Source organism: Daphnia pulicaria, chromosome 2 (assembly GCF_021234035.1).
Source record: "Daphnia pulicaria isolate SC F1-1A chromosome 2, SC_F0-13Bv2, whole genome shotgun sequence".
NCBI lineage: Eukaryota > Metazoa > Arthropoda > Branchiopoda > Diplostraca > Daphniidae > Daphnia > Daphnia pulicaria.
In genome coordinates this window covers 11,901,254-11,927,563 of record NC_060914.1, presented here as the reverse complement: position 1 = coordinate 11,927,563, position 26,310 = coordinate 11,901,254, and the positions used below count along the sequence as shown (strand labels likewise).

Below are 26,310 nucleotides of genomic sequence, written 5' to 3'. Positions count from 1 at the left end.
TTTTAAGGAATGGAGTGAGAATTAAATTTTTTTTTTCAAAGACATGCTTTTTTTTCTATTTAAAATATCCTCGTGGTAAATTTTGTGTAATGGCCGACTTCCGACTTGAAGTGCAGTCTGCTGCTAGTGCTAGTCTTTATCATTTCGGGAAACCATGCATTCTTTGAGCCCATGATCATGCAGTAGGCTATTAGCTTATCTATCATGATATCGGATGGATTGAGATTAGTGATCAAATGTTAAATATTTGTGTAAGTCTCTATCAAGTTTATTTCATTTCAAACTATATTACTTCATACTTAATTTAATTGGTTCTACTCTTAGCCTCTTAGCACACCTTGGTCCTATTTCTAGCCTCCAATAGAAAAACTAGAGCCTTCCCTTGTCACATTAGGAGAGTTCATGAACTTTGTACCATTTGTAAGTAGCTAAATCTTATCATTTTTCTTGATACCCCAAGTAGGCCTACTGTACAAAATGAAACAGGTTCCTGGCATCAAGCGATTATTTTGTCTTGAGGTGTGAAATACAATTTATCGTGGGAGTTTCCACACTTCTCAACAAGTTCCACAGTAAAACCAGGATATAATTCTAGAAGTACAGTTGTAATACATTGTATTAAAAGTAAATTCTCAAGATTGCAACTTTCAAATGTGTGTCATGCATTTTTGGACAGAATCGTGAATCATTTTTCGGCTGCATCACTTTTCTTGTTATGGCAGTCTGATTAGTATTCATGTGGTGCATGAGATTAAATATCAAGATTTCAACTTGCTAGCAATAAATTTTCGATATAAATATGTATGTAGCTTATCATCATGTGTGCCACCAGCAGCAACATGAGTTGCATTTTATCTCTTTTTTTCAGTTTTAGATTTCCCTCCAGGCAATGGCGCTTTCTTCATTAGATTCACGCATCTATCATCCGACGCAGTTCGTGCTCGTTGTACTGGGCGTAAATGTTGCTAATGTCATCGGGATGTGTGGCGTAAACCGGAAGAAAGTGTCTCCGCAATCCCCTGACGAGCCTCAACACGAAATGGAACAAACGGTAATTGGGTATTGCTACTTCATTACTGCTATCGCCATGTTTTTGGTGCTGTCTGCCCTCTATGTCATTATAGCCGTAATCCGTCAGTCTTTTGATTTCACCAGCACTACTTTCCAAGGGATGGCGAGGAACAACGTCGGGGTAGTAATCTCTCGAGTCAACATTGTCTGTAGCTCCAAGGTAATGCTGGAAGGGACACTGGTGATGGTAATAATCATCGTACTGGCTGTTGTGTAAATAAAACCTGTACAAATATCAAAACAAGACATTTAGTGACTTGTAAATGTTTGTACAGGCCATCACTAAAGTAGATTTACTCTGTAGGAATTCGATGGTGGAGAATGACGGCCGAATCCGCAACTAGGACCAACAAGAAACCCGTTGCTATAATAATCAGACCCTGTTTTAAGCCAATGGTAAATCAGTGATAAATTATTACATACCATTATATGCTAATTTAATAACACCAAATTTCAATTGCACAGGTACGCTACCTTCATCATTGGTGAGTCAATGATGAGACCAGGAAAGGAGGAAGAAGAAAGCACAGCCACTCGACCCAAAAGAGCCAACGTTTCTAAAAACCTTCCAGCTGTGTGGCACGTAGACAACGTCAGCATCGAGCAGGCCAAAAAAAAAGGCGAGTTATTTATTTGGCTTTAATTCAAACAAGAAAAAAAGAAAGAAAAGGGACCCGTCAATCCTTTCCTTCATGGGAACGAAGCCAAGGCATTGGCAAACAGAGTTCTTTTTTGTCTGTCCAAAGTCCGTTTTTTTTTTTTCTCTTTCCATCTTATACCTCGACGGGAGACTCTTTGACTGTGTCCCATCTTATTTTTGTTGTTGTTATATAGCAGGCTCATCCATTATTCATGATCATCCCCTATGTGTGAGCAGCAGTTCCTTGATCGTCGGTTCGTTTGAAATACCGCAACATGTACACCCCAATCCATTTTTAGACAATCGACAAATAATTGCAAAAACGAGTCAACAAGTGTATTGACAATCAACGGGGTCGGATATTTTGATTTCGAAAGTATGCAGGTCTAAAGTAGTTGGAAGACTTAGAAGTAGTAAGAGTAGGCTGGATATTGCGGGAATCCGTAATTGAATCCGTAACCGAAACGGGCAGCGGGAAAGCCGTAGTAACCGTACGGGTAAGCTGCTGGTAGGGCCACAGTTGAGATGACGGGCGCGGCTTTAGCTTCGACTACTGGCACTTCGGCAACAGCTGGAACAGCAGGGACCTCTGGCACAGCTGGAACTTCAGGAGAGACGGGCAAATGGTCACCTGTGGCACGGTAACCTTTCTCATCAGCTTCGTAGTTGATGGTGTAAGTCTTGCCTTCGGCGACGTAACTAATCCGATGGCAATTTTTTAATTTTCAGGATCGTCAAACAACTTTTCAAATAGTGGAAAATGATAAAGTCCCTTATTACCTGTAGGATCCCTTGACAGCGTTGCCAGCATCTCCAGTCTGGGAGTGTTTATGATCTTCTACGTCGTAACTCAGGATTTCCTCGGGAGCCGGGGCAGCCAGAGCGACAGCCAAGAAGCAAACAATCAGCACCTGTTAAAAAAAAAAAGGCAGTTGGTAAATCAGAGTTGGGTTGAATTCAAATTATTTTAATCTTGGAATGTTATTCAACTTACCGTCTTGATCATTTTCTTTTCTCGTAAGGGTTTTTGGGAGACTGGAGAGCTGAAACTGTTGTGTGTTTCAATTCCGTCGCGTTTGCGCTCTTAAATACTCGAGTAGTCCATCCCGGAAGATTTCAGAAATCACTCCTGGATTCACGCATGAACCACACCCAAAAGGACTCCTCCCGAGATGCGTTCGTCACAAGGTCGCCCGTCTGTTTTATCGTTGGACAGTTTAGATATGGAAGATATCGTTTTTTTCCTCCAGGCTTGTACTACCTGCCCATCAGGAAGCGGATTTTACGCACAAGGTATACAACACAACATATAATAACACATTCTCCAGTTTAAATATGGAACACGGATGGCAGCAGCACACACACAGGAAAAGTGTGCGAGACCTTGGCGGTTTTCTCTTGTTCTAGATGCGCAATGCCAAATCGAGCGCGTCAGGATAGTTCCTAGTAAATCTTCTTTTGTTTTCGACCTTGACGGATCACTTTTGCACAAAGGTTTTTCTTTTTGTGTGACGCCATCGCCTTTTTATTGCTTCCTGGATGGTTCGGTAGTCGATATTTATTTCAGTTGCTGCTTGTCCACACCCCAGTTCTGCCAAGTTTTATGATTACATGCTACGTGCTACTTTGCGTCTACCTAGTATTACCCCAACTTATCCGTTTTAAAGTTATGAGAACTTTTGTTTTGACTGTCAGACTGATCATATTTATTTCCCTGTTGATATGAGATGCAGGTATGAATAACAGTAACTCTGCGGGTTATCTGACAGGAATGACGAATCATTTATTTTTTCTTGTCACGATTTGAATTTTTGGTAGAAACATTTCACGAGAATTTTCACGCGTTTCTTTTAATCAAGAAGAACTTTGGTCGATAGTTGAATCATTTGTAGCAGCGATTGCCAGTTTATTTGAACAGTTAATCCTGGCGGACTATACAAGGCCATCGATATGTCTTTTACTGTTTCAAGATGTAGCCAGAGGGCTTAAAATTTGTACCGGTTGGTTTCGTGTCAAGCCAACTTTAAAATGCCAAGTCGAAGTAATGGACTGAGTACTTTAGCGCGTTTACTTTACGATCGTCTAGACTATTACACTATACTCTCACATTTGGTTATATGTGTTACAGAGAATAAGATAGCGTATAGGGTTGTCGTGACAGTCGCAGTTGGAGCTGAAGTTGGGCGGATGGGAGACAAGCCAAAGAGTTTTCACGAGATGACTGCTGAATTTTATTGTGGAATAGCAGGTGAGTTGTAAAATTATAATAAAAGCTTTTAAAATATTGACGTTTCATCTTCCTCAGGTCATGAGTGGATTACAAGCATGCAAATTGGACGCACCTGTTTGACTGCATCATTTCTAATGGAATTTCCAAAGGTAATTCCCCATCTTTTTTCTTTTTCCTGTTTAAATTCACGTGACGAGGGAAATTCGGATAAAATATTTGCCAGGAGAACAGCTAGGGTGTATTAACAACAGGCTCGCTTGTATTCAGGACAGTCCGTGTTTGTTTGTTTACTCAGTGGAAACGTGTATAGTCATAACGTATTGCACCATGTCGGTGCAGTTTCTCCCTTGCGTCAACTATCAATATCCATTAAAGACAATAAATAGACCGTTAAAATTTCTAAATATTTATGAAAAGGCCCAACCCTTTTTTTCCCCACACTAGCCAGTGAAAGAAAAATCGCTTAACTGTAGTTTTATTGTCGACGGTTTTCATGGCTATCTGAAAATGGTAATCAAAATCTATTAAGTTTCCACCAAATTCGTAGGCACGTAGGAAATATAACGGGGATAAATTGCCGTCTAGTTGATACACGGCACTTTCAGTCATGTACAACAAGTTTCCTTTTGAAATTGATGTCAATAGGACTTGTCTTATCTATCTGTCTACGTCATCGCAATGTCGGCACGCGTTAGGTTGATAAACTACTCCACACTCGTATCTGTTGTGGGGGCTCCTTAAGAAAGTCTAGACCGTGTCAAGGTCTCGGCCGGCTGTACGTTTGTCCCGTTTGTTTTGCTCTTTGTATGTATACAGTAACATGCAGTACCCTAGGCTGTTTGTATCTGTTCAGTCCGGCCAGCATCATCCCCATTTCCTGTTTCATTCGATACGAGTCCATTTATCAGAATTTAAAGATTTATTTATTTCCCGCCTCGACTAATTAAGCTCCCGTCAATGTTTTAACGATGTTCACATCCGCATCTCAGCCCGCACACACAGAGATTGCTGCAATTTGTTTGAATTAACTTTGTAACGTTTATTTGCTGATTAATCAAAGATGACCCTAAATTTTGAATGCTGTTGCTTTCTAGTTGCTATGGATTCTCCGCTGGATGCCATGGATGCCGGCGTACGTGACTGCAGCATGCTGCCTCTTATGGGAAGTCACACTTGTGGAATGAATAATCAACACGAGAGTTGGGTTGACCTTCGACTGGGGGAGAAATTTAGAATGTTTATTGATGACCATAAGTTCGATTCGCCTGCCCTCCGGCCCTTTGTTGTCTTCATGTCAAGAGGTTAGTCTCGGTCCAGACTTTGAAAGAGAAAGTTGTAACGGGACGTTGTGTTGCCAAGAGACGGAATCGAGAGGGTGTTGGCCAATCCTGGAGAGATACTCAGTCCACTTCGCCATGTCGTCCAACGAAGAAGAGCAGCCAACTTCATCGCAATTAAATGTCAAGTTTGACGTGGTTCCCGAAACGCTTGAACCTTCCTACAAGGAGCATTTCCCAGTGTTTGTCAATGGATTAGTTCAAGGAGAGCCGGGCGGATTCGTCTTCCATCCGCACTACGCCCAAAATGCCAACAAGATTTACAACATGAAAGTGAGGAGCGACGACGTCTGGATCCGCACTTTCCCCCGATCCGGTAATTAAACTAACATTTAAATTCATTAAATTCAATTTCATTAAATTTTGTGGGTTGTTTTCAAGGCACAACTTGGACGTCCGAATTGGCCTGGCTCATCATGAACGATTGCAATTTCCAAGAAGCTGCTCGAGTGCCACTGACTGTTCGATCGCCCAATATCGAGTAAACAATTTTGTTTATTCTTTTAAATTCCTGAAGTGATACTTAATCATAATTAAATTTGTTATCCAGTACCAATTACTTTGCCAATTGGGGAGATTTCGCCCCGCCGGAAATCATGGATAACCTCATCACTATCGAAAAGATTGAAGAGATGACGTCACCCAGAGTCATCAAGTCGCACTTGCCCTTTCAATTGCTGCCACCCAATTTACTCGACACTGCCAAGGTATTTTCCCAATCACATTTTTAAAAAAGCATTTTGATTCATTTTCGGTTTGACTGATGACGTCAGGTGATTTACGTTGCCCGCAATCCCAAGGACGCCATCGTTTCCTTCTTTTATTTCCACAAATTAGTGAAATTGTGCTACTACGCTGGAGAAATGGACGACTTTGTCGACTACTTTCTCAACAACAAACGTAAAACACGTGCAATGGAAATAACAAACACATTTTGAATAATTTAAAATTAATTGCAGTGCTGTGGACTCCCTATTTCCCCACCGTCCTCGAGGCTTGGGCCAAACGTGACCATCCCAACTTGTTATTTCTTTTCTACGAAGACATGAAGAAGGTATGCAGTTTTATTAACAAAGGAATGGTACGTGTAATTTGATTCAATTGCCCGCAGGATCTGCCCAGTGAAATCCAGAAAATCGCCGCTTTCCTCAACAAAACGGTGACGCCAGAGCAGATTGAGAAGCTGGTCGATCACGTGGATATCGACAAATTCGCCAAGAACGAGTCGGTCAACATGACCCGCGAGATCAAAGCCGGCCTCTCCAACGAAGGCCACACTTTCATCCGCAAAGGTGTGATAGTTAATCTTGATTGACCTTGTATAAATCCCCGTGTTTTAAAAAAATACTGTGGGGTTATTTGGTTCACAGGTGAAACGGGAGGCTGGAAGAACCATTTCAGTCCAGAAGTCAACCGCAAAATCGACGAGTGGATCGAAAAGAATTTGGAGGGATCTGATTTGAAATTCGTCACCGAACTCGACTAAAAATTTAAGAAATGGCGATTTTTATTTTTTAAATCATTTTTAATATTCGCTAGCTGTGAATCTGAATGTGCCAACCTGCTCACCGATTGCAACTGGAATCGGATTGTTGTAAACGTCAAATCTCCTCTGCATACTCTCCGATAACCGTATATTCAAATATTATTACACCTCAAGGCAAAGGTATAACCGTTTTTATTTTATAATCGAGTTAAAAGAGATCGAATTTCGGCTATTTGCAACTAAAAATAAAAAAATCGTGACTTTATCGACTCGTCATTCTCACCTTACGCTCTCCTCGCCGCCCATCCATATAATGACGTGCTCTTATTCCCAAATGGCACAAGCGTGCAATAGTTGAAGCTTTTAATTCTTGTTGCCTTAGGTGAGATAACGCCCATGAAGGGTCGTTATCCTTTTTCTGTTTTACTATTTCCAAGGTAAGATAAAATTCCTTCCTTTCAGACCTGTCGGTGGCAGCAGCACTCTAGAACATCTCCAGTGCCAACATCGACGTAGGTGGAGCTGCGCGTGTACTACTACTCTTTTAAAAATTAATACACTCGAGTCTTTTAAATTATTCAAAGTGCCTCAGCAGTTCCAGTCCGCACACAAAAACGACCTTCGGGTGTGTTACTACCAGATTCCAGTGCTTCGATGCAGATTATAGCCTCGAGACAAATATTTACAAAGCCAAGGAATATGCTATTTAAACCAAATTGGCGATAGAGAGAGAAAGAAAAAAGGGTGGTAGAAGTGATTGGTTTGTTGCTGGACGAGACGCAGTTTAGAACGAGTGCGAGTCAAGCTCACAGGTGTATACATCAGTATGCCGTCTTTCGACAGCCATCATCAACCCGACGGAAGGCTCCTCCAGTCTGGAGTCAAGTTTACCGTCATTCCCGAAACGCTGCAGAGTCCATTCAAGGATCACTTTCCTGCCTACTACAAAGGATTAGTTCGCGCAGAGCCCGGCGGATTTGTCATCCATCCCAAGTTCGTCAACAACGCCGAAAAGATTTACAACATGAAAGTGAGGAGCGACGACGTCTGGATCCGCACCTTCCCCCGATCCGGTAATTAAACTAATATTTAAATTCATTCAATTAAATTTTATTAAATTTTATGGGTTGTTTTCAAGGCACAACTTGGACGTCCGAATTGGCCTGGCTCATCATGAACGATTGCAATTTCCAAGAAGCTGCTCGAGTGCCACTGACTGTCCGATCGCCCAACATCGAGTAAAAATTGATTTATAATAATTTCTTGGAATTGAAAACTAATATAATTGTGTATGTTTCCAGCACCCATTATTTTACCAACTGGGACGATCTTGCCCCGTCGGAAATCATGAACGCCAGAAAGTGTCGATCGGTCGAGAAGCTGGAACAGATGCCGTCGCCCAGAGTCCTCCAATCTCATTTGCCATTCCAATTGTTGCCTACCAGATTGCTCAACACGGCCAAGGTACAGTAAATATGCCAGCTGTCAAAATTATCAAGCTTGTCATGGATTGAATTGATGGATGGACAATACCCCCCATGGTGATTGATAATTTTTGTTTTCCAGGTAATTTACGTTGCCCGTAATCCCAAGGACGCCATCGTTTCCTTCTTCTACTTTCACAAGCTGGTGAAATTGTGTTACTTCTCCGGCGAAATGGAACAATTTGTTGATTACTTTATCAATAACCAAGGTTGGTTGTTGCCTTGTTGGCCGATTGCGAAATAATGGCGAGAGAAATTCGAGCCGAGGAGAACTAAATTTATAAGTTGATGTGTGCGGATGTATTTTTAGTGTGCTGGACTCCTTATTTCTTCTCCCTTTTGGACGCCTGGGGCAAACGCAACCACCCAAATCTATTGATTCTGTTCTACGAGGACATGAAAAAGGTTATTTATATTTATTTAAATTCAATTTATTTTTATCTCATTATATCTGGTTCTTTTGTTAGGATTTGCGGAGTCAAATCGAGAAGATGGCCACGTTCCTCGACAAATCGCTGACTGAGAAACAAGTCGAGCAACTCTTGGATCACGTCAGCTATTTGAATTGCGCGGGGGAAATGGCCGACTGCCAGACGAGCCATTTCACGCCGGAAGTGAGCCGCAAAATCCACAAGTGGATAGAAAAGAATTTGGAGGGATCCGATTTGAAGTTTCTCACCGATCTCGAGGAGTAAAACTAAAACCAATTATATGTATACTATGCAGATCCTAACGTATTTTACACCCCCGTAACATCGTTTACCATAAAATTCAAGAGGGGGGGAATTGATGGACATTTTATCCAGCGTAAAATATTATCCTCTGTATTAGGGTGTCAACTGTGTTATCAACATCATTCTAAATTACATGTTTAAATTTTTTGACGAGCTCATTTAATCAGCTGGCAATTGTCAGATCTTCTTTCCCTACAGGACATCCGCCGGCCACCAAAAAGAAGAAAGTATACGAGTCAGGGTCAATTCACGTCCCGGTACAAATATTCTTTTGGCGGGATTTTCAAAACGTCCAAGTTGCTACTATTGAAACGTTTAGTCGGGAAGTTAAAAAGTATTCTTCATGTGAAATCGATCAAGAACAGAAATAGAAATGTTAATTGGAAATGCGGAGTACAATAAGGACACTGACCGCCATTTGCAACCGGAATTTCGACCCTTCGGTTTTTATTTTTAGTTTTCGGTTTTTATTTTTAGTTTTGAGTATTTATCTTTAGTTATTTGAGAACCGGATTTGGGGAGAAATGGCAGCGTTGCTCGTGCAAGGCCTTGGCGTATTTCATTTTTCCTTTGAGTATAAGAGAAGGCGGGAGAGTTGAGACGCGTCGTATTTCGGTGGTGGTTGTTGTTGCGACAATTGCACCTGTTTGGGGCTCTTCCGCTCTCGTGCGGATCAAAACGTCATGGAGCTGAAACAACTCGGTGTGTGGCCGAGGCGAATTCTTTTGGCCGGCACTTTGTTCCTCATCTCCATTCTCTGCGGGACGACGTAAGTAAAAAAAATGACAAATTTGGCGCCAAATAATTTTTGAAATTTTGATTTTGATTTTAACTTTTGTTTTCTAGACAATTCCGGAACGCATCCAGCGTCGCTCTTGACTCTCAGTGGCAGAAAATTCTCCGTCTTTTTGGACATGACGAGTTTTCCTTGTTCGTTTGGGGTAAGTCGTTGCTATCCTTATATCTACCGTGGGTCTAATGTTGTAATAACAAACGCTTAACTGTGTCAAGGTTGCATACTCTCCATTCAAATTCCGTTTTGGAGTGTCAGCACTTTGTTCGTGTTCTTGGACTACTTCAACCGGCCGAAATGGGTACGCAAATACAAGATCCAACAGGGCACCAACGAACCAATCAATTTAAACAAACTTGTCGAGGTAATCCATAACAATTATTTGTTTAAATTTCGCCCGCTTAAAAAAATTCAAATTCTTGGCTTTTCGCCAGACGGTGAAAGTGGTGTTGATCAACCAATGGCTCATTTCTAATCCAGCCATGGTCGCCAATTATTTTCTCAAAAAATTGACCAACACCATGCCGATTATCTACGAACTACCCACTCCCCAGCGCTTTTTATGGCAATTTTTCGTCTTGGTTGTTATCGACGAGATTGCTCAATATCACTTGCACAAGTAGAAAATATTACAGTTGCTAAATTTTTTCTCCTAGATGTTTAATCGCCTTTAAATGTATTTTTTTCAGGTTAATGCATCACCCGAAATTGTACGCCAAGGTGCACAAGAAACATCACGAGTGGACAGCACCCGTGGCTCTCTCCTTTGCGTACAGCACCAAGACGGAATATGTCGTAAACATGATTCCAGTAGCGCTGGTATTCACCATAATTAAAACACATTTTGAAAATTTTTTGACATAATCAATTGATTTGGTTTTTGCAGGGCCCAATGTTGATGAATCCTCACCTAGTCACCTTGTGGATTTGGTACATATTCGTCCACCTCAGGGGCATCAACAACCACACGGGCTATCAATTCCCGTGGCTTCCGACTGCGGAGCACCACGACTACCACCACATGTCGAGCCATTCCTGTTACGGTCGAACGCTCGCCATGGATTGGCTACACGGAACGGACAAGGGTTTCTGGGCTTACCGGGCCAGGAAGAAGGGCACAACTGCTCAACAACTGGATAACAAATCTGAATGAGAAATGAGTTTTTTTTTAATTTAAAATATTTCTGAATAATGTGTATTAGGTAACCTAACCCGAATCGAATGTTGTTAATCTGTTTAATATCGTTCCAATATAGATCGAATCGCGATTAAATAATTGGAATTTTTGAATCTAGAAATAATTGAGAAATTTCACGGAACCGACAGGTGTAGTCTTTGCCCCCCCCCCCCCCCCCCAAACTATCCCCGAGGCGTTTTCACCGCAGAGACCGAGAGTGTTTAATTTACGATGGGGGAAATTGATGGATGAATTCCCATCCGATGGGAATTCGTGAGAACATCTGACACGAATTGAACAAAACCACAAGAAAACCGGTTCCCTGTACGGTAAGTGATTAAATGCACGCAAAATATTTTCTTGGGACAGGAATTTATTGCCGGAAGCATTTGAACTGTTGACTTGAATATTCTGCTGGTTGTTACGTTATATGAGGCCCATCATCTGACTGTGGTGATCCAACAAAGGTGAGTGAAATGCCAAGTCGCCGTCGGCGGTTATTATAGTCTACAAAAGGAATCTTGAATCCCCAGTGTTATCTGCGGATGCCATTTCACTATTGTGTCTAGCATGTCGACAAACTATTTCCTGTTGCACAAAAGGAATGTCAACGCACAAGGAACGGTCCCTTAAAGAAAAAGTCCAATTCAACAATGGGTATCCCAGATTTCGAGAAAGTTGATTCAATTTCAAATGCCCCATATGAATCAACTGGAAGATATAAAGGCCAAGTAACTTTCAGAACCGGATTGACGAAAAAGCGAATGAATTTATTTATTTTTAATTAATATTTTTAAGTCTCTTAAATAGGACAACCGTCGGATGACTGGATATTGGGACCAATCGTGTGAGGCCGTAATTCAGGTCTTCTTCAGTATGGGCTTTGGCTCCACCCATTTTTAAAGTTAAAAATATATGAGAATGAAATCCCGTTTGTTGTAACCTACTTTGCCTACAGGGACCGCACTCTATAAAAGATGGAAGTTGAGCCAAGTGGTGAAAGACTTGTGTGTTTTGTGGTCGTCGCGTGTGCAACGGTGCGCTCATAGCTGTCCGGCTGAGAAGTTCGTTATCAGAGAAGATGAAGCTGAAACAGTGGCTGGGACAATCGACATTGGCCTGCGCTTTATTTGTTGGATCCATCGTCTACAGACAACAGCTAGTGACGTAAGAGAGTGGAAATAATGAGAACAATTGAATGGGAATCATTTCGAATTTGGTTTGACAGGAAAGTGAGGCAGTTTCGGGATTATTCCGGTGATGTTTTGGACTCGCAATGGAAATCTATTCTCGGATTATTTGGCAATGACGACTATTATTTATACGTCTGGGGTAATAATATTAATAATTGATTAATATTATTTAATTATTATAATTAATCTTTGTTACTTACTTGCAGGTTGCATCCTCTGCATTATAATTCCGTTTTGGACTGTCGGCGGAATGTTCATGTTCATGGACTACTTCAACTGGCCAAAATGGGTCCGCAAGTACAAAGTTCAGCCTGGAACAAACGAACCCGTCGATTTGAACAAACTCAAAGAGGTACAAGACCAACAAACTCCATTTAATTGCGCAAAATTAATTATCCTGTTTGCCTTAGACAATTAAAGTGGCGCTGATTAACCAATGGACGATTGGCAATCCGCTCATCTTCATTAGTTTCGCCGTCAAGAAATTCACCAACACCATGCCGGCCATTTACGAGTTACCGACGCTCCAGCGCTTCCTGATTGAAATGGCCGTTCTGTTTATTGTTGACGAAATCGCATTGTATTACGTGCACAGGTAATTTTTGAATCATGTTTTCTTGATTTCCTGGTATGAATGTAACAGTGTCAGTTTCTCAGGTTAATGCATCACCCGAAATTATACTCGTGGGTCCACAAGAAACATCACGAATGGCACGCACCTGTCGCCATCTCCGTCATTTACACGACTAAAACCGAAAATCTTTTAATTACAGGCGGAACTGGCTTGGTAATTCCACCCCAATCACGTTATCTTGAAGTTATTACTTTATTTTCAATTTAATAGTGATCTTTATTAGGGTCCATTTTTAATGAATCCTCACCTAGTCACTTTGTGGATCTGGTATGCTCTGGTTAACTTGAGAGGCCTGAAAAATCATTGCGGATACAATTTCCCTTGGCTACCGACTCCGGAGGATCACGACTATCACCATATGATGAGCAATGCCTGTTTCGGTCGAACGCTGGCCCTGGACTGGCTCCACGGGACGGACAAGGGTTTCCGGGATTACCAGGCCCGAAAAAAAAATTCCGCTGGGCATCAACTTGACCTGAAAAAATCCGAATAAAAGTTTATTATTGTTAAGTCAGAAAATGCGATCCTTTTAGCTTTGCAGTCAAGCAACTTAATTGTCCTCGTGTGCAACACTAACAACGTTCGACGCCCTAGAGGTAACCTGGTAACCCCCCATAACTTGTTTAATTATAATGTGCCATTCCCAATGCTTTTATATGTTACAATTTTATCTTAACAATTCAAATTGGTTGACACCTTCAGAAAATGCAAACAAACTCGAGTTGCTTTCCTCTGCCAAAATAATTTTCCTTTTATTTTTTAAACAAGGAAAGAAATATATAAAATTTGGCTATATGCAAAAGTTAACTTTCAAACAATGTAGCAGCAGTTAGCGAAGTGACTGGGCAGCTTTCAGAACCGGTTGGCTGTCCTGATTCGGAGAAATCTTGCAAGAAAACGACTAGATAATTTCCTAAAATTATACTTCCTGGTTCTAGGGTTCTAGGTGGCTATACGGATATGACAAAGGTACCACTTATTCTGTCAGAGTATACCGTGACTTTTTGCATAGAACATTAAATTAATCAAAAGTTACAATTTTATGCAGCTATTTTAGCAACCTGGAAAGCTTGTTTCGTGTTTTCCCGTTGGGCTTTTGGGCTCTGCTGCGACGCATTTGCTCTTATCGCTGGGAAAACAGCTGGTTTTCCCTTGTTAATTGTTTGATTTGCGATAACTTATTTATTCGACTGGACGCCTATTACGAAATGAACTAAGGGTTTTTCTTAAATTAAAATCCCACCACTAGCGTAAAATGAAGCAGATTGTTTGGCATCGATTGTTTGCCATTGGATTTGTACGATAGTTTGCAGCCGGTTGGTGATAAACCAAGGGTGGTAAAACCCCTGTTTTATGACAGGTGCATTAATCAAAGCCGCGCTGATAATAAAAAATTGGGAAACACGCCAAATATCGCTATCAATTTATCAGCCGTTTATAGCACGTGAACTGTAAATTATACGAAAATAAATTTGAGAGTTAACACGTCAACCGGCAGGTATAAATGAGAAAACGGCGGGCACACCTGCTAGTAACCGCAGTTTAATACGATAGACTGAGACCACAAATTGAAGACTATTCTTTCATCATGTCAGGTAAATCTGTTGGCGATGGAGTCCTCCGTTCGAAAGTCAAGTTCAGTGTCATACCCGAGACCCAGCAGAGTCCCTACAAGGAACTTTTCCCGGCGTTCGACGGTAAAGGTCTGGTCCGAGCCGAGCCTGGAGGTTTCGTCTACCATCAAAACTTTGCAGATAATTGCCACAAGATTTACAACATAAAAGTGAGGAGTGACGACGTCTGGATCCGCACCTTTCCACGATCCGGTAAGTGAATTAAAATGTATATGAATGAAATGAATTAAAAATTTTTTTTTTTTTTTTTTAAGGAACAACTTGGACTTCTGAATTAACCTGGCTCATCATGAACGATTGCAATTTCGAAGAAGCTGCTCGAGTTGGACAGCCCATCCGTTCTCCCAACTTGGAGTATTTAAAAAATATCTTTTCTTTAACTTAATTTTAAGGCTTGTATTAATTTTTATTCAATTTTTTAGTGCCAATTACATCAATCACTGGGACAAGTTTGCCGCGGAGGGATCTTTTGATACGATGGATATTATTACCATCGATGAGATTGAGAAAATGCCATCACCCAGGGTCCTCAAGTGTCACTTGCCATTCGACCTGTTGCCTCCCAATTTGCTCGACACCGCCAAGGTACAGAATTATTCAAATAGTTTGAAATGATCTTTCAATTTCCTCTTTAATTGTAGGTGATTTATGTGGCCAGGAATCCCAAGGATGCCATCGTTTCGCTCTTTTACTTCCACAAGTTGGTCAACCTGTGCACTTTTACGGGAGATCTCGAGACGTTCGTCGACTACTTTCTCGATAACAAAGGTCCTAATTCATTTTGAATTGTCATTTTAAAATTTAGCCGACTAATTTTATATTCATAGTTCTGTGGACTCCTTATTTCGGCACTGTTTTGGACGCTTGGGGCAAGCGCAGTCATCCCAACTTGCTTATCCTCTTCTACGAAGACATGAAGAAGGTAAATCGTTATCTTGTTTTTGATTTGATTATCATATTCGGTAATGTAATTTAAATTGTAAAAAAAAAAGGACATCCGGGCTCAAATCAAAAGAATTTCTACATTTCTGAACAAGCCAGTAACCCCTGAGCAAATCGAGAAGCTGGTCGATCACGTTCGTTTCGATAAATTCTCCAAGAACGAGTCGGTCAATTACACAAAGGAAATTAAAGCTGGTGTTGGTAAAGACGACCCGAATAATACATTCGTCCGCAAAGGTATATAAATTGTCGAAACGAGCAGGTGAATCCTTTTTCGATATTAAAAATGAATCATTTCGGTGGGTTTTTTTTTAAAAAGGTCAAACGGGAGGCTGGAAGAACCATTTCAGCCCGGAAGTGAACCGTAAAATTGACGAATGGATCGCCAAGAATTTGGAGGGAACCGGTTTGAAATTTGTCACCGAACTGAACGATCAATAAAGATCGATCCTTATGCTTAATAATGCCAGTAAATTCATTGGGGTTTCATTGGGTGAAAAACGATTTAGAGTCTTTGACAGCATTGGGCGTCAACCCAACGCTTGTCCCCGGCTAATATCATAAGATGATAATATCGGCTGTTTATTTTTTAAATTGAAAAAACTATTACGCAATTACACACAACAAAATCTGACATTATAACGGGTTTTAAAATACACGGTTTTATGACAGGATTGACTCTGAAGTTAGTCACTCAGATATTTGAATAAATGATAAGCCTTTATCACGCAAGTAACCGATAGTAACTCCAAAATTACGCAATCAATATGATCGAACGTATTTCTGAGGTATAAAAAATCCTACCAAAAAAATGCTCTTTAAGTTAAAATGTAAATTTTTAATTATATATTTTATTATTGCTTCCAGAGAAACAAAAGTAAATTATGTCTCTCTTCCTTCTTGTTTTTCCCAAGGTCAAAACGCCCCCCCCCCCCCCCCAAAATGATCGGAAAATGTTAGTCGAGTGCGGAGTGTCAACTCATTCGGAGGTTGTCATCTCGCCTCCTTAAAATGTATTTTACCTTTCGGATGATTCCGGCTGGATCGCATCAGAAAAAGAGATTTAAACCAGCATTTGATTTTGAATTGGGTAAGTTGTAAAATCTTGTTATCTCGTTCACTCTTGTTGTGATTTATCGCTAATAAGGTTTAAAGTCACTTTTTAAAATGGATTACGTGGTTATTTCACTGACAAATGTTTGACACACTCTTCCACCACTTTTAAAAATTTAACTAACGATAACATAACAGCGGTCGAGTCTTTTTAATAGCAGAAACCGCAATAAAGCTGGTGGGAAAATCCTTAAGATACTCACTGCGGTCGATTTTAACCGCAAAAGTGTCAAGTGTATTTGACCATCTAAATAAGAAATAATGGCCTGCCGTTTAGACACTATGGTAGTTGTGTAATAGATTTCTTCGACAGTATCAATGAGACAAACTGCTCAAGTGCCAAGTGCTGGTGTGTCAGCTGTTCCGGCTGATAATTTCTCCATTCCGTATTGCCACGAGATGTGGCATAGTGTCAACTACACTCCGGGCCGTCCGGGGTAGTAGGTCGAATTTCAGTTTGGGCGTATTTTCTCTCGATTTGGGAAATCCCTTGGGTGGTTATCTCTCAAGAATTCTCCGCTATCATTTGGCATGTCAACGGTGTACGGAAAACGGTAAACACGAATAAGCAACGCATTCTCACGACGGTCGACTGTTGGACGATGACCGCGCCAATTCTAGCCAAACCAGTATGTCTGGTGATAACAATAGTGTGCTCTCATTTTAAATTCTTTTACAGCAGTTATATCCACGTTTGTTTTTGTTTTACCTTTTTTTTCCTTTCAAATGATGAATAATTCCAGTCTCTCTCATAATTAAAATGTAGGTCAATCTTGTACAGGTATATTTCGATTCGGGTCATGTTCTACTCCCCTTGTGCAACTAGAGACGATGCTGAATCAATTCCTCAAGGTGTCAGTCGAATCGCGACTCTGATGAAACCGGTTGCTGATTACTCTGCTTACGCACGGACACGGAAGAGAATTAACGACTCGTGTGTACAGTCTGTTTATTTCATTCCCTTTTTTGAATCGAGTGTCCCACTTGGCTGGCCATAACCTCAGCCAGTGATAAATGCAAGGAAGCGGTTGGATCGCCTTAGTTTTGTTCGGACTGTCCATTGTGCGGTGTCATGGAGCTGAAACGGCTGGGCGGATGGCAGAGGCTGTCACTACTCTTGTTGGCCACTACTTTACTAGTTGTGTCTGTTCTCTACGGACAATCGCTGACGACGTAAGGAATTAATCGAGTGAAATTTAGACATTTTCCTAACAGTTTGTGGTTTATTCGATCCGCACAGACAATTGAAACAGTTCCGGACCGCATCCAGCGTCACTCTCGATTCGCAATGGAAGAAAGTGTTGGCCCTTTTTGGAAATGACGATTTTTACTTGTACGTTGTTGGTGAGTTATTTATCAGATTTTTATTTCAAATGATTGGATTACAATTAATTTTGTTTTAAAATTTAATGGCAGGTATTTTGTTATCCATTCAAATTCCATTCTGGAGTTTCGGAATCTTGTTTATGTTTGTGGATTATTACAACTGGCCCAGATGGACTCGCAAGTACAAGCTCCAACCTGGAACTCACGAACCGGTTGATTTGAATCGACTCAAAGAGGTATCTAAATTTAATAAATGAATCCAATGAAAAGCTAAAAATTATTTTCTGCATTAGACTATTCAGGTGGTACTGATCAACCAGTGGTCCGTTTCCTTCCCACTTCTCATCTCCAGTTATTTCATGAAAAAGTTTACCAACACTATGCCAGTCATCGACGATTTGCCCAGTCTCCAGCGTTTTATCATCGATTTCATCATCTTTATTATCGTAGACGAAATCGGACTTTATTATGTGCACAGGTACTCAATTTAATTCAAGCTATTATAAAAATGATCGCAATTAATTATAGATTTGTCTTTAATTAATAGGTTAATGCATCATCCTAAATTATACTCGTGGGTGCACAAGAAACATCACGAATGGCCAGCACCGATTGCCATCACCTTTGTGTACAGCACTCGGATCGAATTTGCCCTCAATATGATTCCGGTTGTCCTGGTAAACTTTCATTTCTATTCCAATTGCATATTTTAACATTTTCCGTCAATTCAAGTTTTTGTTTTGTTTTCAAATAACAGGGTCCGCTCATGACGAATCCTCATTTATTCACTCTGTGGGCGTGGTATGCATTTGTACACCTGAGGGGCTTGAAGAACCACAGCGGATATCACATCCCAGGGCTGACCAGTTCGGAGGAGCACAACTATCACCACATGATGAACAATGCCTGTTTCAGTCGATCTCCTTTCCTGGACGGGATCCACGGAACGGATAAGGGCTTCCGGGCTTACCTGGCGCGGAAGGAATTGGAGAAGCAGCAAAAGAATGAATGAAATCACAACGTTTGTAAGCTTTAGAGCTTGTTAAGTTTTTCTCGAATGCTACCCCAATTGATGGACGGTTCAGTAGTATTTTAATCCGATTGTACATTTTATGCGGCCATTTTTACCAGTCAATAAAAACCCAAATCAGTTTGAAATTTATTTTAGCCAACACAAGGTGAGTGACTGCATCGTTTGTTGTTATTTCAAATCAACTTCCGTGTTCACATGACTCTAATCGGGTCTGAAACTTGCCAACGGAAATTCTTTCATTGATGGGAGTAGTTGTTCTTTTTGAAATTTTTTCTCACATACCCTAGGCCGATAATTTAAGACTTGCTCCAGACATAAGCAACAAAAAAGAATAAGCCAACAAAGTCAGTCTTTTTATACGACTAATTTGTATTGAGTTCCTTGCCGTCATTTGATATTTCAGTGCGCCATCTATTTTGTGCATCTAAGAATCAATGCAGATTCGACTACGTTAACTATATATGACTATTCTTTCGATTCTTTCATTCGTTTTCTTGTGTCGCCATTGTAATAATGTCCATTGACTCTACAATTACCTCTACAACTGTCATTTCTGTAACATTACTGGGTGGTTCCTCAATGTTACTATTACCAGATAACTCTTCTTCTTTGGTAATTGATTCTTCCTGGGTTTCTCCTGGTTCTACCTGTGCTAACTCGGTGAGCGTTTTAACCCGGTGGCGCTCAGACATCATGGCAACTATCTGCTCGAAAAGGAAAGCCATAAAAGATAGGCCCAGTCCAACTAGTAAGACTAGAAATGCTCCCGTCAAATTTTTCAGGGACAGGCGTGAACGATTGTTTCCAGGTGATTTGACTCCAGTTGGGGGTTCCCCGTTGCATTGCGGTTGCATGGGTCGGAACCAGATATCCCAGTAGTCGATTATTCCAGTTTGTTGAAGCTCCAATATCCTATGTTTGGGAATTGAAAGGGTTATTTAGTAGACGAACAGTATGAAGATAATTGCTTTATACCCCTGAGTGGTACTTTGGGTGTAGGGACTGTTTTTCTGTAGGGCCAACGACGAGGTAACTCCTGTGAATCCTTCCTTTGCCAACTGCAACTTGCATTTGCCAGTTCTTTTAAATTCTGTCCTTATTGCGTCTTTTAGGTAATTTCTGGACTGTGTTAAGTAATTGAAAGTATTTAGCAATCTTGGGGAAACGAGATTGATAAGGAAAAATAGATTTTACTTCAAAGTAAACATTTCTCGATCCTGACGCAACACTTTGAATGCAATCGGAAGCCAAAGCGCACCGAGAATTTGCATAAGAGTCGAGTTTCTTTTGTATTTTCAAGAACACGCCCGTATTGTTATTTCTCTGTTGAGACGAACATTTTAGTTTCTACCAATCTGAGAATTGTCTATTGATTACCTTAAGCAAGAGATCGATAGTGTCTGTTCTGACTAGTAAATTGATATCGGAGTTTTCAAAAATGTCGTAGATGGAATTGATCAGTGGCTGATGGACCGGTGTCACGACGTAAGTGAAGAGAGTCGAGTTATACGCCTGGACAAAGATGAAAGCCGCTAAGCACCAAGCGCTAGCGACCAAACGAATGGGTAACTGTTTCGATGTACATGGCCCCCCTTGTGAAACATGTCAATTATTTTATGCTCCATGAATGTGAGTGAATTGAATCAAACCTTGGGACAGCAAAGTTCCGAACGTGTAGAGATAGTATTGTCCAGTTTTAGTTTCCGCCAATTCTATTGTGTCCGCCTCTTTTTGGGAGGGCCGATATTTGTGAATGAAATTCAAAACGGCGATGACGCAGATAATCGACAAGCCAAGTACCAACCAAATCTTTGAAAAGAAATAAAAGGTAAAATATCAAGCTTTAAAAGTTAATTTCTGTCGGGTATATACCTGCCATTGAAACGGTTTGACGACGGCGTTGACGTTGGCCGTTTCGTCCGGGACGGGAATGAGGAAAGCGGAAGAGTCGTAAACCCAAGGAAGTGTCAAATCGACGATCTTGTTGCGCCGAGTTGTCGCCAAAACACTTTGGATCAGCAAATCGCATTGCTATACCAAGAAAGTTATTAGAAAGTAGATTAAATATCTTAGAAAACGGGAAAGAACCAACGTTATCGATCAAGTAGTCTATTTGACCTCGTCCTACTTCAGGCTCCAGCTCTTCTGCCACTCGGACCATCTCGTACCTGCATGAAAGAATTAGAGAATCTGATATATCATTAAGTAAGCATGTCATTTGCATATTTGGATTGGTTACGTGAAATTTAAACGAGCCGAAAGAAAGTCGAGGACAACGCCTCCCTTAAGTGGTCCCGACAATCCTTTGCGATTACCACTCCAACGTGGCTGAAATAAGTCAAATTAAGTATACATATTAATGGGAAAATTCACGAGAAATTTATACCCAAATGACGCGGAGATGTCGGCCATTGAGTTGGTTAGCTGCAGACGAACATGGGTTGAAAATACTGCACCAAATGAAAAAAATTAAAAAGAGTAGAACTAAATACATTGAGAGCGATGGTCTGTACTCTGTAGTCTGAACTTATCAGTTTACTTCTCTACACACAACTGGACAATAAATTTCTGTTGTGGGACAAAGTGGTTCTACTTGTCGATGCAAACTGTCAAAAACTGAAGAGCCATGGAGAAGGCTGTCAAAAATGGATTGGGTCAGAGATTCAAATTAGCATATAATATTTGACATCATCCACATGTTACAAATAGGCCTACACTGATAGCTGATACTACTGATTGAATTTGGTAGGAATTAGTATCGAACCGGATAAAACTTTCCATCAGCCGCCGATCAACATGACAATGACGTACACTCGGTCCTCAGTAGTCAGTACAGACTGAGATTCAGTACAAAATTTGAATAAACATTTTCCTAATAACGTACATCATCATACAATCGATAACAGATTGATGGATTGACAGTTGGTTCACAGAGAATGACAGCAGGATTGACATTCTCATAGTTGCTGTATAGTTGCAGCAACAACTTCAAGCTGTAGAAATCAATTCAAGAATGCATGTTATCTTGTTATGACTGGAATATTGAAAAATACAACACTGAGAATTATTTATACTATTGTTTATATTTTTATTTTTATCCACACACATGACACGCACACGAGACTATGTTGGGATACCGACATTGGGACTAATAACCACAAGGACTAATCGAATGCGTCATTAGAACGCGACACTAGAACGTCCTTCCGACACTAGAACGTCCACATTTTAGCCACGACATTAGAACGGAAAAACCTCTAAATTCCGCTGCGACACTAGAACGTCCACATTTAAGTAACGACAATAGGACGGAAAACCTCTAAATTTCTCTGCGACAGTAGAACGGATTTAGCGACATAAGAACTTGGGGAATGAGTCTTTGCCGCTAGATGTATTTCGAATGCGTCACTAGAACGCCCACCCGACACTAGAACGTCCATATTTAAGCGACGAAACTAGAACGGGAAAAACTATTGCGACACTAGAACGGCTATAATAAAATAAGGTGGGGTTTCATTCTTTACCGCTAGATGTAGGGGATGTATAAAGTTTCCGATTAGGTTGCGCGAATTTTAAAACATCGAATGGATGGATTGGTACAGCTAACTCGCAGCTAACAGAGAAAAAAGACAGGATAAGAACGGCAAAGTATAGCGAATCTTATATTTTAATCCCTAAATAGACTAGAACGGATAGGGGTAGGGATAGGGGAAACTATGAACGAAAATCGGTCTTGGAAAAAAAACGCAGTCTTCAATTACTCCATTACAAAAAAAAATTTCACTAACTTTTGCTTCTGCAATCCTTAAGAAAACTGCGTTGCTCTTTGAGGTAGCTATGCAAACGCCGCAAAAATAACGTGCGGTACACAATCTTATTCCTGAAATTGTAACCGAATTCAGTGTTAGAAATTTTAAATTCTCTGCGATTCTCTGTAATTCCGTATCTATATGACACACTAAACTGCTCCACCAGGAATGAGTGACTCCCACAGAGGGATTTCCAGATTTCTGTAAACAGAATTTGTCAACATTTGAAAAGAATTGTCCCTCGCCATCAGTTTTCATCATTGTAATCCGGCGAATTATGAAAACTCACCGGACAATTGCAAGCATCATTCCTTCAATCTGGTTATACACCTAAATGCTCTGCAGGGTTGTCGTTCTTGTTATTACTGTTTTCTTACACATTCTTCATGATAAAAATGACGTGCTCGATGAACTGCGTATGTGATTTGTTAACTACAACCTGACCAGCGTGTGATCAAAAAACTTTTCCACGAGTGCCTTAATTTGGTCAAAGAGGATAGGGTACATAGCAGCCTGGGCCATTTCGTGGCCTACTAGTTCCTTGATGATTCTGGATTTGAGCACAAAATGTTTCGTTGACGCACAACAACAGCCGCAGAAGGTGTCCCACGAATGAAGTTACCGGGCAGTAGCTACTGATTATTATCTTGCATTTGACTTAAATTGTTCGCCACAAGCTGCATTAAAAACAAGAGTTAATCAACATCGTTTAAATTAGTTGTGAGCTTTAAAGAAATTACGTTTGATTTCCGATCAATTACTACGCCTGAAGGGGTAGACGTCGATGATAAAATCGATTGGGGAGAGCGTCATCGCATATACAAACGCCTCCGAGCGCACAAAGGAAGCCCGTCACGTTAGCCCACTCGTTGACTTGATCCTAGTTTGAGTAACAATGTAATAAACATGCCTCGGGTATTTTCCCAACAAAAAAAAACAACACTCAAGTTCCGTTCGTGTTCCGTGCTCTAATGAGATGCTCTCCGGTTGCCGGCTGATTGGTGAAAATATTCATTGGTTTGCCCTTCTTCCGGCATGCGAGCTTTCGGATTAGTTCCTTAATTGTAGACGTGGTAATCAACGATTGCGGCCATTAACAGCTCGGCGAAGATAGAACTGGAAGGAAAGTGAACTACCGAGGGGTGTGCGGACAAATAATGGGAGGGATGAAGAAGATAGGACAAAAAACGGGTTTGGTTGAAAAAAATGAGAAGCATAATACATTAGTGGAGCTAGACTATAACATAGGCCTACCCTCGATAGCGCCAAATGTAATAGTGTATAGCTCGCCGTTTTTTTTTTAAACAGCCTCCGCTCTCTTTATTACGTAAGCCAGTTTGAATAATTTACATTTCTATAGACTATAGATGCGCTGGGCGATATTGTGTGCAAAAAACCATGCTCTTAAATGATTTCGCTTTTGAATCTGTGTGAAACTATAGAGACGATAGCTTGGGTTTCGTTTTGTCATGTCGATAAAAAGTCAAAGATTCTCCTTTTTTTATCGCGTTATTTTATTCGATTATATTAACATCATCGATTGTTGGCGTTGAGCAGATGAGCACAGACCCGGATATAGGAACCTCCCACGCTCCTTGTACACACATAATAAGAGAGAGTCATCACAGCCAAATTGGTGTACATAAAGCTTCTTATTGCGAGCTCGAAGGGCGAAGCTAATAATCGCATACGCAGAAAAAAAAAAGCCATGTCACTTTGTCTGTATGTATGTATGTATGTATGTAACGCTCCATAGCTCGGGCGTTTTACGACACATTTAGGACTTTTTGGTCTTAAAAATTAAACAAAAAATATGCGGTGCAACCAGAACAAAAATAATTTCATTTACTTAATTAGTTCTCCTGTAATTAATGAAAAACTGTTAAAATAATTGCTTAACGACTAGTGACATCTGGCGGTGGCGACTACAACTTTTTCACCTTAGGTTTAAATTTCACTTTCCACTACATATGTAAGTGTCATTTATTTAACGTGTTAAGTTTAAAATTCATCCTTCTCGTCGAATAATTTTTATTGAAATATATTCGTAATGGATGGTTAAACATGAGTAAAATAATTTTACGAATATATTCCGCCCAATCAAATCACCACCAGATGTCCGTAGTATCGCCGTGATGACGCAATCTTTGATGTCCCATCCATGACGCAACAACCAGATTTGCATTTATGTTTTGCAGTTATTTGACTAAAAGATGGTTATTTTTAAATTCAATTATTGAACTTTATGTGTAAAAATTGGAAAATAAGAGTTAAGCAAACTAAACGAATCAAATTTGCAATTTCAATTGCAATTGCAAGGATATTGAACTGTGACAGAAAAATACCGTTTTAAGACCAAAAAGTCTGTGAAGAAAAGTGTGAACTGTGAATAAGTCCGAGTTAACAATAGGCCCTGAATTTTTCATTTAAGACAGTTTTCAACTGGCTTACGATTATCCCTTCGCGGCGAGCTGATAAGCTTGCTTTTCTATCTTATCTTCTCATTACTTGAGATTTTTTTCTTCTTCATCTTCGGTGCTGAATAAATCGTCAAACCCAGTGTTGTTTACCTTCTTACGTATCTTCGTCCCATGCTGGCGCGTTTTTTCTATAATATTACATGGGCTGCACACAGTGATAAGTGTTGGTATACTGTGTATGGTTTATATTACGCGCGACAGCCAACACTATGGTCCTTCAAGAAAGGAGGGGATGAACATGACGTAACGCCTCGATTAAGTATTCAGCGTGATGCGGATAATCCAACGCGCCTTCCGCACCGCTTCAAATATACAAAAGCGACGACACCTTGTTCTATTTTATTTATTTCGACCTGCTGTGGAAATCGCGGTGGGAACAGAACTTCAACATTCCGGTCGCTAATGAATTCAAAGACATCATCGCCTCTCTGTATATACCTTACGACCTTACGGCACACAGCCTTTGATAGTATAAGAACTAGGGCCGACAGGCTAGATCACTTTAGATTCCTTTTATTATTCTCATACCTCTTCCTTTGTGTAATATAGGACGCAGAGTTGCCGCAGGATCTTGTATAACCGAAAGTTGGAAGCTCAAAAACTCATGTCCTCTTTGCTCGCAAATTTACAGCAGCTCCCGTGTCCGGCACTTGTTTTCCCCCCTTTCAACGCCCTTATATTGGCAAGCCATCTTTTATTAGGATATTGCATAAATTATTAGGCCCCTATATGTGCTACAAAAAGGGGAAGAGTCACCATTTCGGAGCTTGGCTTTTCGACTATAAATGAAAATGCAAATGTCAATGGGCATCATCGGAGGCGAAAGCCAAAAAAAGAGTAGAGGACTCACCGTTCCAACTGGTCAACATTTTATCTTCGAAATGAAGACATGGTCTTCTTGACGCAGTCTCGAGCAATGGCTGCAACTCTCCATTCGAGCGGAAATGTTATTTTTACCCTTGTGGTATGCAAATGTAGTATTCGATGTTTTAAAATTCGCGCAACCTAATCGGAAACTTTATACATCCCCTACATCTAGCGGTAAAGAATGAAACCCCACCTTATTTTATTATAGCCGTTCTAGTGTCGCAATAGTTTTTCCCGTTCTAGTTTCGTCGCTTAAATATGGACGTTCTAGTGTCGGGTGGGCGTTCTAGTGACGCATTCGAAATACATCTAGCGGCAAAGACTCAT

General features: G+C 40.6%; 9 protein-coding genes and 1 long non-coding RNA gene across 13 annotated transcripts; 7 read left to right on the top strand and 3 right to left on the bottom strand.

The window, feature by feature from the left end:
- The first annotated feature begins 117 nt into the window (after positions 1-117).
- LOC124326732 lies at positions 118-2,154 on the top strand. The gene is made up of 6 exons (XR_006915752.1): positions 118-251; positions 325-420; positions 869-1,051; positions 1,156-1,231; positions 1,376-1,467; positions 1,537-2,154. It is a non-coding gene; the product is annotated as an uncharacterized LOC124326732 (long non-coding RNA).
- On the bottom strand, positions 599-1,630 carry LOC124326599. The gene is made up of 3 exons (XM_046785512.1): positions 1,546-1,630; positions 1,369-1,451; positions 599-1,295 (listed from the first exon to the last, which is right to left on the bottom strand). Exons 1-3 carry the CDS (start codon positions 1,552-1,554, stop codon positions 911-913), a joined length of 477 nt encoding a protein of 158 aa, XP_046641468.1. The 5' UTR covers positions 1,555-1,630; the 3' UTR covers positions 599-910.
- Positions 2,034-2,827, bottom strand: LOC124326619 (larval cuticle protein 65Ag1-like). Its single transcript, XM_046785534.1, has 3 exons — positions 2,706-2,827; positions 2,492-2,622; positions 2,034-2,410 (listed from the first exon to the last, which is right to left on the bottom strand). Exons 1-3 carry the CDS (start codon positions 2,715-2,717, stop codon positions 2,116-2,118), a joined length of 438 nt encoding a protein of 145 aa, XP_046641490.1. The 5' UTR covers positions 2,718-2,827; the 3' UTR covers positions 2,034-2,115.
- LOC124326254 (sulfotransferase 1E1-like) lies at positions 2,759-7,029 on the top strand. The gene is made up of 10 exons (XM_046784978.1): positions 2,759-3,004; positions 3,840-3,959; positions 4,017-4,090; positions 5,036-5,594; positions 5,660-5,759; positions 5,829-5,985; positions 6,052-6,178; positions 6,238-6,332; positions 6,390-6,570; positions 6,649-7,029. The coding sequence occupies exons 4-10, from the start codon at positions 5,186-5,188 to the stop codon at positions 6,762-6,764; spliced, it is 1,185 nt and encodes a 394-aa protein (XP_046640934.1). The 5' UTR covers positions 2,759-3,004; positions 3,840-3,959; positions 4,017-4,090; positions 5,036-5,185; the 3' UTR covers positions 6,765-7,029.
- Positions 7,030-7,130: 101 nt separating this feature from the next.
- On the top strand, positions 7,131-9,135 carry LOC124326370 (sulfotransferase 1 family member D1-like). 2 transcript variants are annotated; one of them, XM_046785141.1, is made up of 7 exons: positions 7,131-7,837; positions 7,903-8,002; positions 8,066-8,228; positions 8,331-8,457; positions 8,559-8,653; positions 8,716-8,961; positions 9,025-9,135. In XM_046785141.1, exons 1-6 carry the CDS (start codon positions 7,591-7,593, stop codon positions 8,941-8,943), a joined length of 960 nt encoding a protein of 319 aa, XP_046641097.1. In that variant the 5' UTR covers positions 7,131-7,590; the 3' UTR covers positions 8,944-8,961; positions 9,025-9,135. The 2 variants fall into 2 exon arrangements, with proteins under 2 accessions (XP_046641097.1, XP_046641095.1); XM_046785139.1 differs by having other exon boundaries at positions 8,716-9,135.
- A 138-nt stretch (positions 9,136-9,273) lies between these two features.
- LOC124326399 (fatty acid hydroxylase domain-containing protein 2-like) lies at positions 9,274-11,062 on the top strand. The gene is made up of 6 exons (XM_046785187.1): positions 9,274-9,751; positions 9,829-9,923; positions 9,994-10,139; positions 10,210-10,394; positions 10,465-10,594; positions 10,662-11,062. Exons 1-6 carry the CDS (start codon positions 9,666-9,668, stop codon positions 10,926-10,928), a joined length of 909 nt encoding a protein of 302 aa, XP_046641143.1. The 5' UTR covers positions 9,274-9,665; the 3' UTR covers positions 10,929-11,062.
- Positions 11,063-11,845: 783 nt separating this feature from the next.
- Positions 11,846-14,200, top strand: LOC124326386 (fatty acid hydroxylase domain-containing protein 2-like). Its single transcript, XM_046785175.1, has 6 exons — positions 11,846-12,119; positions 12,181-12,284; positions 12,352-12,497; positions 12,556-12,740; positions 12,803-12,932; positions 13,003-14,200. Exons 1-6 carry the CDS (start codon positions 12,034-12,036, stop codon positions 13,270-13,272), a joined length of 921 nt encoding a protein of 306 aa, XP_046641131.1. The 5' UTR covers positions 11,846-12,033; the 3' UTR covers positions 13,273-14,200.
- Positions 14,201-14,294: 94 nt separating this feature from the next.
- Positions 14,295-16,029, top strand: LOC124326327 (sulfotransferase 1C1-like). Its single transcript, XM_046785085.1, has 7 exons — positions 14,295-14,605; positions 14,668-14,767; positions 14,836-14,998; positions 15,055-15,181; positions 15,241-15,335; positions 15,406-15,592; positions 15,675-16,029. The coding sequence occupies exons 1-7, from the start codon at positions 14,368-14,370 to the stop codon at positions 15,794-15,796; spliced, it is 1,032 nt and encodes a 343-aa protein (XP_046641041.1). The 5' UTR covers positions 14,295-14,367; the 3' UTR covers positions 15,797-16,029.
- A 250-nt stretch (positions 16,030-16,279) lies between these two features.
- Positions 16,280-18,976, top strand: LOC124326385 (fatty acid hydroxylase domain-containing protein 2-like). Its single transcript, XM_046785174.1, has 7 exons — positions 16,280-16,445; positions 17,445-17,641; positions 17,709-17,812; positions 17,885-18,030; positions 18,088-18,272; positions 18,342-18,471; positions 18,552-18,976. Exons 2-7 carry the CDS (start codon positions 17,541-17,543, stop codon positions 18,804-18,806), a joined length of 921 nt encoding a protein of 306 aa, XP_046641130.1. The 5' UTR covers positions 16,280-16,445; positions 17,445-17,540; the 3' UTR covers positions 18,807-18,976.
- A 205-nt stretch (positions 18,977-19,181) lies between these two features.
- Positions 19,182-21,946, bottom strand: LOC124326152 (glutamate receptor ionotropic, delta-1-like). Of its 3 annotated transcripts, none has more exons than XM_046784819.1 (10): positions 21,712-21,946; positions 21,214-21,277; positions 21,067-21,155; positions 20,920-20,995; positions 20,700-20,858; positions 20,477-20,636; positions 20,205-20,419; positions 20,022-20,150; positions 19,803-19,951; positions 19,182-19,739 (listed from the first exon to the last, which is right to left on the bottom strand). In XM_046784819.1, the coding sequence occupies exons 1-10, from the start codon at positions 21,786-21,788 to the stop codon at positions 19,310-19,312; spliced, it is 1,548 nt and encodes a 515-aa protein (XP_046640775.1). In that variant the 5' UTR covers positions 21,789-21,946; the 3' UTR covers positions 19,182-19,309. The 3 variants fall into 3 exon arrangements, with proteins under 3 accessions (XP_046640775.1, XP_046640777.1, XP_046640776.1); XM_046784821.1 differs by lacking the exon at positions 21,712-21,946 and adding an exon at positions 21,592-21,696; XM_046784820.1 differs by lacking the exon at positions 21,712-21,946 and adding an exon at positions 21,561-21,678 and having other exon boundaries at positions 21,214-21,463.
- Between the last annotated feature and the right edge of the window lie 4,364 nt (positions 21,947-26,310).